General features: G+C 36.1%; 1 protein-coding gene across 1 annotated transcript; it reads right to left on the bottom strand.

Moving 5' to 3' along the window:
* Window positions 1-3,884: 3,884 nt before the first annotated feature.
* LOC141704304 (uncharacterized) lies at window positions 3,885-6,790 on the bottom strand. Its single transcript, XM_074507551.1, has 4 exons — window positions 6,576-6,790; window positions 5,402-6,124; window positions 4,402-5,233; window positions 3,885-4,304 (listed from the first exon to the last, which is right to left on the bottom strand). The coding sequence occupies exons 1-4, from the start codon at window positions 6,788-6,790 to the stop codon at window positions 3,885-3,887; spliced, it is 2,190 nt and encodes a 729-aa protein (XP_074363652.1).
* Between the last annotated feature and the right edge of the window lie 6,418 nt (window positions 6,791-13,208).

Raw genomic sequence — 13,208 nt, 5'->3', positions numbered from 1 at the left:
TGCTCAAGTTAATAATCAGCTTAGAAAGTTTCTAGCAAATAGATTGTATATAGGATCTAAAGGTATTCATCCTGGAAGAAGTTCAAATTTTTCATGCAGCAGGGTGAATTGCTTTGAAGAAATAAGGTGCAGAAATATTTCTAAGTCCCCATGTTGAGAAGTCAGAATGATGGATGTCGTGAAGTCCTCAAATCTAATACCGTAGAGTGTTGAGATCACAAAGTCCAAATGCTTAGTCCGTGAAGTGAGTTTGTGCTATAGCGCATACTTCTCTCAGCCATACCGCAAAGTACTCGACATAACTTTACGGCAAGATAAATGAAGGTACAAGACAGAAAGAAAGTGAAGACAAATACTGGGAGTATCCGTACTGGGCTGTGGTCCAATAACAGATGGCAAACCTACTCAACTTGGAGAAGTTGAAACGAAAAATAAAAGGCTAGTGGGGGTCCTCACCTGCACAGTGTATTCTCTGCGTAGTTTGTTGGAGCCGTCATTGCACTTCAAGGGTAATTGTGTAAAATGGGAATGTACACTAGTTTTGTATAGGCATTATATATCATGCACATTCTCATTAGCCATAAGTGCGAAAAAGAATACGTACAGAATCATCTTTTCTTTCTCCGTAAGAAAACAAGAAACAATCACTTGTTTGTTTTGAAACCAAAATTTTTATTCTGGAGCTGTAGTGCTCGATTTACTTTTTATAAAGTAGATTGAGTTATTCTATGTGTTCTTGTTTTTACATTTCCGTATTCAAGCATACACACAAAAAAGCAAACAGTTTTTGGAAAAGTTCTTCATAATTTTGAAATTATCCATTCACCCCCTCTGCATAGTTTACGTGTGTTACTCACACTTAACATATCTTTTGTAAATTTTTGATGAAATTAGTAAGAATTAAATCTCATTGAAAGGTTGAGTTTTTTCAGATTCATTTTGTGACAACAAATGCTTTCATTTTTCAAGTAGTGATGTAGAAAAATGATTTAATATAGGTGAAATTAATAAATTGAATAATAAGTAAGTTGTCTTGTTATTTTATGGTTATGTATATCAAGTTCTAGTTATGTATACCAATGTTTGTGTAACAGCAATAGTGAGATGGGGATAATTTATTTATATCTTTTTTTTTGAAATGGGTTTGATGTTGTTAGTTATCTATAAGTTGTGTTTGATATGAATTTTAATTGAGATTTCTAAGTTTAATAGCTTAGCCTGAAATGAGAGTGTCTAGTTTTATCATGTGAATGATGCTTTTGAATTTTGATCTAATTTTATTAGTTAACTAGTTGAAAATACCGCGCTTCGCGCCGAAGAATCTTTCAAGAAAATAACAAAAAATTTAAAATATTATCACGCTATTTTCCAGCCAAAAATAAAAAATAGTATAAAAAATCAGAAATTTTATTTATTCATTTTGACAGACCCAATAGAATAACAGAATATGTAGCAGCTTTGTTATTTCAGCACAAACAAAGTATTCAAAATTACAAATTTAAAATTTTAATGAGGTCCACATAACTCGAGCATTCACATAGAACAATATCTAGGTACTCAATAAATTCACTCAAGAACCTAAATCCTACTAATACATGTTTCATATTGCTGCAGTCTGAGATTCACTTCTGTAATGATTGATATACCACTAAAATATAACAAATTATGCAGCAGGCTACTATTAAACACTTCTAGTGTAGATTGGGATTCCAAATGAAATTCCCTTGTAATTTAAAGAACTGCTAATCTGCTATACCTCATTGGCTAAGTATATTGCACATTGTGAAACATTGATTTCACTTCTATGATAAACAATGAAAATAATAAAGTATGACCGGGGCCAAATGGAATGCAAACTGATGATAGTCTGGTAGACCAGGCTCAAGATTAATGAATAAAAGACTTAAAAATGAAAATTTAGACAATTAACATAATGAATCACATTCAATTGAAGCGAAACCCTGGGTTTTTTCAAATTAATACGCTTGTTGACATTCATATAATATATAGTTGTGGCCCAGTGTGAGGAGGTGTTCAGCAAGCTGGGCTTCACCAAGAATTTGAGATAACCAACCCATGAAGCTTGTCTTTTTGAGAAATTTAAGGTACCTCCTTATGACACATATACCTAACTCTTTTTACATTTCTTGCACTCACAGTAGTAGTTGAAAGAAGCATGTGAAAGTTTTTTTTGCTTTTTCATTTTTGCCGAAGCCAGCTTCCACTAAAAGCCTGGCTTACAAGCATACATTGCTATACAGAAACTGAGATGGGGTTCATAAGCAATCACTTGCTTAAGAATTTTCAAGGCCTCTAGTTACAACTAGACCCGGGAATTTTGGACACGACACGACTTACACGACACGAAACGACACGAAAATTTAGTGTTTGTGTTTGCATTTTTAGTACACGACACGAAAGTACACGAACACGAAAGTACACGGTCAAGATTTAGTGCCGGTTTTGTGTTTAACCTTCAAGTACACGACACTACATGAAGTATACGACATAAATAAATGTTATAATTAAATTTTAATATTTTTTATGAATATATGTAGAATTATAATAAATGTATGCATATTTATTTTTAAAATATTATTTGATTTCATTATATTGTATAGATATGAGATCTAAATATATATATTTCATAAACATGCCAATTTAGTAACAGTGCAGAACTCAAGAATCCACAAACTTAATTTTTAGAGATGCAGGAGTAAAGGTCATTGCAAAGGCCTAAAAGAAGATAAAGTCACTAAGTGCAAAGAACCATAAAATGAATAATAACGTTTGATTAAACTCCGCCTACTAGGCTAATAGATCTACTAATCATCACTCTTAGCAAAAAATATATTTCATTGCATTTTTTATAAAACACAGATTATCTAGAACAATATGAACCTGAAAGGTTTGAAATTAAATAGACATAAAAGAATTTTGGTACAAATATAGGAGAGGTCTAATATCCCATGCCAGCTTCTCGTAACTCCCTTTTATCTAAATTTCATATGCGGATTCAATCTTTGAGCAACCCAAAGTTTTGATCCAAACAAAATTTTCCCAGAATTTACATATCTCCTTTTAAAAAGAGACAGTAGAGCTAATATATGAAACATGCCTATAATGAGAAAAAGTGTTGATCAACAATGGGAAAAAAAATTCTGAAGCAAAAAATTTACACCGATAAAAATAACAGAATGAATGCATGTTGGTTGTGTGGTTAGCACCATGAATGAGAGCATGTTTGGCACTTTGAAGAAAATATAAACATGATAATTCCTACGGGGGGAGTGCAGTATGATGCAACTGGAAGATTGATATCTCAGTACAAATTTAAATGATTTAACATCCTAGAATTTATAACTTTTTTTGCAGGGGCTGAGCAAGTTGCTGGATGGAACACCTATTCTGATGTGCTTTCCACCTGCAGCCCGAATATTTAAATTGGGAAACACTACAAAATATTTAAATTCATGCATCTCACTAAGATATTCCACCAGTAGTGCCATGGTATAGAGATTTTTTTTTAAAATTCTGTTGTGCCTTAACATAGCGGAGCGAACAGTGTCGGGAATGGAAGTACTTGTTCAACAATAATAACACAATGGAACAATACCCCAATTTGTTAAACATTCATCTAGAGTGAAGATTGCTTAGAGTTCTTAAAAATATTCTATTTTTATGTTCCTTGGTTATTAGCCAATGTGTGATATTAAATGCTACCTATGGCTATGCGATATAATTTTTTTGTATTATAGTTGAACTATGGATAGCATAAAAATGCACAGATGCAATAAGTTATATATTTTATGCTTAACAAAAGAGGTAGCATGGTCTGATGTCTTACATCTGTCACGTGTGGGCGCCTGAATGTTCTCGAAGACCTATTTGTAAACAATGTTTTTTATTAGAGCCTGGTCCTTCACCTCAGTATCAGCATTGACAATGATCAAGCCTTCTATTCCAGTGACCCTTGACAGAGCCACATACACCTGTCCATGGGTGAATACCTGGCTAGAAAGGTACAGACCTACACGGTTTAAAGACTGACCCTGACTTTTATTAATTGTCATTGCGAAACATGGTGCCACTGGTAGTTGACGCCTATTAAGTTTAAACGGCCATTTTGATTCTTTCGGAGACATGATGATTCGTGGAATGGTAACATTTTGACCAACTTTTGCTCCAGAAATTATGTCTCCTCGAATAGACCACTTGCCTAGACGGGTGACTATTAGTCGTGTGCCATTACAAAGACCCGTAGATTGATTTAAGTTTCTGAGAAGCATGATGGGGGTTCCTTCCTTAAGTCATATATCATGGTTTGGGACTCCACTGAACCTTAAACTATTCAAAAATTCTGGGGGAGTATAACAAATCATCATCCGCCTTAATACTCACCTTGCACACACTATCGGAGCTTAGATATGTTCTTCCTTCTCCCGGTATCATGTTCATTAGAAAGTCATTCAATTCATGGACTGTTTCATTTTTTGGTGTCAATATAGCACGTTCTTTTATGTATGCAATATCCTTATAATTTTCCAGCAAAGAAGGGTAGACTTCGCCGACAATGCCTTCCATTGGATTCTCGGTTGTTGGGCTGCACAACTCTGGTGAAATTCTTATCAGTTCCTGTGCTGGATTTTCGTATAGGGAACCATCTCCGATCTGCAAGAGCCATCTATCAAATGATGCTATTTTCTCGGCTTCTATTTCTTCAATCCCTTCCCTGTGGAGCCTCATATTTTGTTTCAGCTCAAAAATTTCAAAATGAAGCCAAAGGTAAGATGGGTTTAGTGAGGCATCAATAATATCTGCACGTTCACCTTGCGGGATAACAGGTAGAATCTGGCGAAAATCCCCACCACACACGACTATAAGGCGTCCAAAGGGCTTAGATCGACTATTATCATACCGTGTGCTTAGCAAGTCTCTTAAGGTCTTGTCTAGAGCTTCAAAACGATATTTGTGGGTCATTGGTGCCTCATCCCAAATAATAAGAGAAGTTTTTTGAAGAAGTTTGTCTAATTGCGTACCATGTTTAATCTCACATGTAGATTCAGCTGTTATGTCCAATGGGATGCGAAATCGGGAGTGTGTTGTCCGACCATTCGGTAGTAACAACGATGCTAACCTTGAAGTAGCAACAGGAAGGACTATCAGCGACTCTGATCTTAATTTAGAAGTGATTGTATTCCATAAGAATGTTTTTCCTGTGCCACCATGACCACTGATAAAGAACAATCTGCCTTCATCATTCTGAACTGAGTGTAAAATTGCGTCATAAGCACCTTTTTGGAATTGATTTAAATTATTTAATGATTTCTCATGCAAGATCTTCAAAGCAACATGATCATAATCCAGCTCCTCATTCAGCAATCTATTTGATAAATCTCACGTGAGTGAAGAATCTGGTTGTGGCATTCCATCTATGTCCTTTAGGCTCTTGCCTAATTTTTGCATAATACCTTCAATTTCAACCAGTGCATATGACTCAATTTGTTCTTGTGTTAGATGTAGGTTAGGTACCTGAAACCTTTTTCTTTGCAAGTAAAGCATTTCTTTCGAGAGTATTGTTGAATGACTTTTCCAAAGTTCTGGTACATTGGAAACTTGGCAAAAGACGAGCATTGTGACAAAGAGATTGCGTAACTCATTTCCTGTTGCCCAAACTGCGGCCTCAGATAAGCAATCTATCCATTCTCTGTCATCATCCAATAATCCTAAAGCATAACATGCAGCTTTGAAAGTGGGATATGTCACACCATTTATCGTTCTAATGCACTCAAATGATGTGCTCCCTTTTATAAAATTTAGGAGCATGCGCATATAGAAACGTTCTCCACTTGACGGATGTGCAAAGTAAATTCTACCAACTGCATTCCCCTTTTTCTGCTTGGTCCATAATTTACACTTGGAATTCCAAACCCAGTGTTGGGGGAATTCTGCATAAGTAAGACTGCGGGCATCCTCATGCTTCCTGTTTGTCTCCAACAATTCCGTGAAATTTGTTTTTTCTATTCCGGGCATATTGAGCACATTTTCAATGCACCTGCTTTCCTCAAATATAACAGTATGCTCATTGGGCAGGTGAAAAGGTAATCGCTCAACTGCTGGGTACCTGTAGTTGATGCCGAATTGAAAAATTCTCTAGCAAGCCTCACATGCTGATATGTACCTGATAAAGGTAAACATGAAAGGTATGCAAATATTATAATTAGTTAAATCGAAAAGCTTCCCTGATCATAAAACTTACATATTCTAACATAAATTTAAAAAGGTTAGTTTTTTTTTCTTTTACAACACATAGCACGTACCTACAGTCAAGGTATGCTTTAATTTCATCCCGCTCGTCGGCGGTCTCAATCACTGCGGTTGCTCTATCTGGGCCTTTGTTAATATATTTGAATAAATATTTGATTGATCTTGCGCTGTTACAGAGTTCAATGTTAATATGAGCATCAAATTTGACTGATAAATATCTGTTCTAAGGGATGACATAACGATTGTCCAGGAGGATGCCATTTTTTTCCACAGTAATTCCTGTATTCCTGCACCTATATATTGGGAACCCATCTTCTCCAATTGTGGTGGTGTCATTAAATTTCTTTGGGAAAAATTTGGTGCATTTTCCCTGTTGCATACAAGGAGAGGATACATTGGCTTGACCACACGACCCGTGAACCATAGATTTCTTGACCGCGTTATAGGCATCATGGTCGACATTGATATCCGGTATCTCTGCGCTTATTATGGTGTCAATATATTCTGGAGAAGGATTTTTCATTGATGGGTATAAGAAAAGCAGGATGTGCGCATGAGGTAAACCCCTTTTCTGGAATTCTATGGTGTATTAACCTGCACCAACATTTTGATACAATCAAAATAGAATAAACAAATAAAGCAGATTTGGGACTTAAATACTGGCTGATAAAAAATACGCTATAAACAAAGCAAACTTACATGCCATGACTTTACCAAATGGCTGTTCTTTTTTGATGTAGTGTATGAGTTGCTGCAACTTTATCTCAAATACTCGACATATAATATCAACTCTGTTAGAGTCATTTTTTTGACTGATCAGGCCAAGCATGTCATTAATCTCTTTCCATTTTGGATTACATGTGAATGTAATGAAAAATCCGGATAGCCTACCCACCGACAAATTGCCATTGCATCTTGGTAATTCTGAGCCCTGTAGCGCGGACCTCCAGTGTGTGACGATGGCAAGATGACTGATTTTCCTACCGTGGACCTGGTTGAGTCCCCATGATGCACCGCATCCATTAATCCTGAGTATAATTCTGTCCTGAGTTCACTTTGATGGGTTCGAACCCACCTAAACCTTTCTTGCTCAACTGCCATGTAAGCGTCGACTATATATTGCTGCAATAGGCGTCCTGCTAAAAGTAAGGTATGCCCCTCAGTGGACCTTTGTTGGAATCGAAAACAATAATACTGGCACATTGTTAGTGTCTGTCATTTAGAAGTTTGAGAGCCCCTTCCTGCTAAGGGTATACCCAGCCTGTAGCCATCTTCTCCATAAGGATGAATTAAGGGATACTCCATGGACATATAGCTTGGGTGTAACTCATCAATATGTGTAATCCCTTTAGTACGGTGGCACACAATAATGTCACGCTCAAATTTTTTCTCGGTGAGCTCACCCACTATCAAGCCCCCCACTTCAGATTCCGTTGGGATGTTGTATTGTCTACCATCCCTAGTACGGGCCTCAGGTAGCCGCAAATGAAAAGTGGTTTGTGGTTGCTCTTCGAACATATCTCTTGCTTTTCTATAAGATCTCACCAAATTGCTATGCTCGTCTAACATTTGTGTCAGACCCTGGACAATACTTTCGTCAATAGTGGGACCTCTCTCTGGATTTCACAGTGTGCTAATTCTATTACTAACCTCATGATCAGTATCATATATGTAGAGCTGGGCAAACAGGGGCTTTTTACCTGCTAGTGGGAGTAATGAGCTTAAGTTATGGTAAATCTGTCCACTAGCACGAAACACATAAGGTCCTCTTGATTTGTTTATTAATCTATCAACCTGGACTCCTAATGATGCGACAGCAAACATGGAGTTGTAAGGCCTTATATTCTGCTTGAAATTGGTACCTTGCTGTCCAAAATTTGGTCCAAGAAGATGTTTGAGTAAAGCAGGTGGTTCTTTCAAGAGTTGTAGCTTCACGGGTCCTTCTTCACAACAAAAGGTGAAGTGTGGGTCGGAGGTGTGCCTGTTCCTTTTAACCCGCTCTTCATACCATAGCGCAGCACCACAATGCATGCAGCTGTGCCCGGGTGGTCCGAAATACGACGGAAGTGGTTGTTCAGCTGCAATTATACAATAAGCGGAGAACACATGAATAATAAGTTTTTTGTTAAGATGCTTGTAGAATATGTCGGAGGCGGAAAGCCTGGTTCAATTAACAAATTTGAATAAGCTAGTACCTGCAGCCCAATTCGTAGAGGTATTGCTTGGCCCTGCATCAGTGGTTAACAGTGGGCCCCTCATGGTATTGTTGGTGGTGCCTGTGAGTGATGGAACTCTTGGTAGTTTGGCCCTTTGCTCTGGAAGTAAAAGTATCAGCTGGATAGGAGAGATTTAAAACGTATAGAAAGAGCTTCAAGCTGTAAAACGTGCATTAGATTACTAGACCCGGCTTGGAAAGTTCCCGGTGCTGCTCGCTTGGCTGGTGTGTGGTGCATTGGCAAAGAAGATTCAGCCCTGAAATCTGAAACAGGTTCAAGAGTTATGAATTTGCATGTTATATGCACAAGGAGCCCAAGTTAATTTGCAGGTAGGCGAGGTATATCAAACAAAAGGGCAGATAGCCTAAATAAGTACCCTTATTCAGACAAAGAATAAATCTACAGACATCACAGATAGATCTTATATTTGCTGCACTAGTATATTGCACAACATGCAAGGAAATTAACTTTTACTATTCACAATAGTTGTATATGAAGCATTGCACACACATTCACTAATGATTCATGTATGATATTTTCGAGGCGATTTTTGATACATAACATATCATTCAGTGGCTCCTAAGGGTAGCAGAGGAACCACCAAAGGAGAGATTATGTGGTAAGCCAAAACTATCACAATTCGTTGAACCATTTCGCATGGCCTAATGGGACATGATCAAACTATACAAATTTTCTAAATGTTTAATTTTGGTTTTTTTAAATTACAGCAAAAACACAGGAAGTGTTGCTGCAAAATCAGGTGGAGGCTTTGCATCCTAGCTATTTTTCCTTTCATAAACTTGGGAAGCACAGTTTTTTTTAAAAAATAAATAAATTATATTGTTTCAATTTCTGACATTGGTGTAATATTATTTTTATATTTGATAATTTGTTGTGATATTATTGCAATAAATATGCAAATATTGAGAGTTGTATATTGTACAATATTATTTCATATTTTGGTTTTTGAATAATAGAAGTAAAATGTAATATTGTTTTATAGTTTCAAGCCGTAAAACGTGCATTAGATTACCTGACTGAGCTTGGAAAGCTCTTGGTGCTGCTCACTTGGCTGATGTCTGGTGCATTGGCAAAGAAGACTCAGCCCTGAAATCTGAAACACGTCCAAGAGTGATGAATTCACATGTTCTATACAAAAGGAGCCCAAGTTAATTTGCATTTAGGCAAGGTATATCACACAAAAGGGCAGATAACTTATATAAGTACCCTTATTCAGACAAAGAATAAATCTACAGACATCACAGATAGATCTTTTATTTTCTGCAGTAGTATACTGCATAACATATATGCAGGAAAATTAGCTTTCACTATTCACAATAGTTGTATATGAAGAATTGCACACACATTCACTAATGATTCATGTATGATATTTATGAGGCGATTTTTGATACATAACAGCGCATTCAGTGGCTCCTAAGGGTAGCAGAGGAACCACCAAAGGAGAACTTGTGTGGTAAGCCAAAAGTATCGCAATTCGTTGAACTATTTTGAATGGCCTAATGGGACATGATCAGATTGCAGAAATTTTCAAAAAGTTTAATTTTTGGTTTTTAGAAATTTCAGCAAAAACACAGGAAATGTTGCTGCAAAATCAGGTGGGGGCTTTGCATCCTAGCTAATTTTCCTTTTTTAAACTTGGGATGCACAGGTTTTTTTAAAATAAAAATATTATATTATTTTAATTTCTGACATTGTTGCAATATTAATTTTATTTTTGATAATTTATTATGATATTATTGCAATAAATATGCAAATACTGAAAAATTTATGAATGACTAATCGTAATAGGGCTATATATTGTACAACATTGTTTCATATTTTGGTTTTTGAATAATAGCAGGGAAATGTAATATTTTTAAATAGTTTCAAGCCGTAAAACGTGCATCAAAAAGTACCTGACTGAGCTTGGAAAGCTCGTGGTGCTGCTCGCTTGACTGGTGTGTGGTGCATTGGCAAAGAAGTTTCAGCCCTGAAATCCGAAACAGGTCAAAGAGTGATGAATTTGCATGTTCTATGCAGAAGGAGCCCAAGTTAATTTGTAGGTAGGCGAGGTATAGTTGCATGAGCTCAATTTTTTTATTAGTTTTGAATAACATCTGAACACATTGTTGTCTACTACTTTAATAAGCAAGTAGTAAAATTGTTAGGCTGAATAGCACAACCTACTAAGATATTAATAACCGAGCTATAGGTTGCCATTTTTTGTAAAGTAGTCTGAGCACTGAAAAGAATACTATGATCGACACTGCAAGTCTTGTAATCACTGATTATTTTGGAGGTTTTTTGTATTATAGAAACTCCGGTTGTATTAATCAAATCCCTAGCAACTAAACGATATAGCTATTTCAACTATATACACCACTGCCAACAATCAAAATAGTGTGGTATAGACTAAATGATAATATGTACCTCAATTGAGCACTGAAATGATTGGTTTCCAGTGGTTACCAGCTGATTTTACAAGCTCGAGTTAATCTTACAAGCTATCTGGTCACCTAACTAATTATCTTCTTCCAACTTCTTTATTAGTTTTTTTTGTTCAATACAAGTTTTGGAAGTTGCAGTATCGCAACACTAAAATTGTGATGCGAGTTAGCTCTGTTAGTGCCTGTTTTTTAAGTCTACCAGGCTTGAAAGAAATATCATTCTTAGGTTATACTAAGTATCTAAGTATGGAAGTTCATTCATATCAATTAAAGAAAGGGCAATACCATTTGATGGCGCCAGCTTAATGCAATGGCGCAGAATAAGAATTTAGAGAGAAAGAGAATAAGAATTGCAAGAAAGCGTAAAGTGAGAATAAGAGTTCAATTGGGCTTTTATACTTTCTTGAATTAAAACGTAAATAAAATGATTGAATGATAATTTTAAGTAAGTTACAACCGTTCAAGAACAAATAAAACTGTAGAAATTCTGAAAACTACCTTAAATACAATTACATACAACACTGTATATCTGTATCAACGGTTGAGTAAAAGAATCAATAGCTGTGACTCACTTATAGTAACTGACGTGACACTTCAACGGATAAGGAAATAGTTATCCGTTGATGAACAACACCATTTTATCCGTTGAAGGATAAAATTACCAGAAATGTATTTGTCTTTCAACGGATAATGAATACCGTTGATAGAACAATTTTGGCTTTCAACGAATAGAGAATATCCGTTGATAGGATAAGTCTTAATTAAAGCCAACTTTATTCTTGCAGCAAATTTCATTTCAGGCTTCAAGACAGATTATATAGATGACATAGATTATGAATAATTAAGCATACCTAACTCACTTACTAATCTTGTGAACGTTGATTCATCAAGTGGCTTGGTAAATATGTCTGCAATCTGCTTTTCACTTGGAACAAAATGAAGTTCCACTGTACCTTTCATCACATGTTCCCTAATGAAGTGGTACTTGATATCAATATGCTTGGTTCTTGAGTGCTGCACTGGATTTTCAGTAATGGCAATGGCACTTGTGTTGTCACAGAATATTGGAATTTTGTCAACAGTCAGACCATAGTCAAATAGTTGATTCCTCATCCATAGTATCTGTGCACAGCAACTACCAGCAGCAATGTACTCAGGTTCAGCTGTTGATGTGGAAACATAATTCTGCTTCTTGTTGAACCATGATACAAGCTTATTCCCAAGAAATTGACAGGTGCATGTTGTGCTTTTCCTGTCTATTTTGCAACCTACATAATCTGCATCTGAGTAGCCAATTAGATCAAAACCAGACTCTCTGGGGTACCAAATTCCTAGATTTGGAGTCCCCTTGAGATATCTGAAAATTCTTTTAATAGCCACTAAGTGAGATTCTTTAGGGTCAGCTTGAAATCTAACACAGAGACATGTAGAAAACATTATATCAGGTCTACTAGCAGTTAAATATAAAAGTGAGCCAACCATGCCTCTATAACTTGTAATATCCACAGACTTTTCAGCCTTGTTTAATTCAAGCTTAGTGGCAGTGGCCATAGGAGTTTTTGCAGGTGAACAATCCATTAAGTCAAACTTCTTTAAAAGATCATAAATATATTTAGTTTGACTAATGAAAATTCCACCACTAACTTGTTTAACTTGTAAACCAAGAAAGTAAGTCAGCTCTCCCATCATGCTCATTTCATATTTATTTTGCATTAATTTAGCAAACTTTTTACAAAGATTATCATCTGTAGATCCAAATATAATATCATCTACATAAATTTGTACAAGTATCTTAGAGCCATTAACATTTCTAAAGAAGAGAGTTTTGTCAACAGTACCTCTTGTGAAGTGATTATCTAGAAGGAACTTTGACAAAGTCTCATACCAGGCTCTAGGTGCTTGCTTTAGTCCATAGAGTGCTTTCAACAGATAATACACATGGTTTGGAAAATTTGGATCTTCAAAACCTGGAGGTTGGCTTACATAAACTTCTTCCTCCAATTCCCCATTTAGAAATGCACTCTTGACATCCATCTGATAGACTTTGAAATTGGCATTAGCTGCATAGGCTAGAAAGATTCCGATGGCTTCAAGTCTGGCAACTCGAGCAAATGTTTCATCAAAATCTATTCCTTCTTGTTGAGAATAGCCTTTAGCAACCAATCTGGCTTTATTCCTTATGATAATGCCATTTTCATCCATCTTGTTTCTGAATACCCATTTTGTGTCAATAGAACTCTTGTTCTTTGGCTTGGGTACCAGCTTCCATACTTTGTTC

The sequence above is a fragment of the Apium graveolens genome, unplaced genomic scaffold, assembly GCF_009905375.1.
Source record: "Apium graveolens cultivar Ventura unplaced genomic scaffold, ASM990537v1 ctg7700, whole genome shotgun sequence".
NCBI classification, from domain to species: domain Eukaryota; kingdom Viridiplantae; phylum Streptophyta; class Magnoliopsida; order Apiales; family Apiaceae; genus Apium; species Apium graveolens.
Note: the sequence above shows the minus strand (reverse complement) of the source record. Positions and strands in the feature narration are given on the sequence as shown.

What these genes read in the sequence shown, in the direction of transcription:
- LOC141704304 (XM_074507551.1), bottom strand. Translation starts at nt 6,790, where the DNA reads ATGAAAAATCCTTCTCCAGAATATATTGACACCATAATAAGCGCAGAG. An exon ending in ACCACAATTGGAGAAGATGG is followed by an intron (nt 6,125 to 6,575) that starts GTTCCCAATATA and finishes CATCAACTACAG; the next exon opens with GTACCCAGCAGTTGAGCGAT. An exon ending in CAACCAGATTCTTCACTCAC is followed by an intron (nt 5,234 to 5,401) that starts GTGAGATTTATC and finishes GTTCTTTATCAG; the next exon opens with TGGTCATGGTGGCACAGGAA.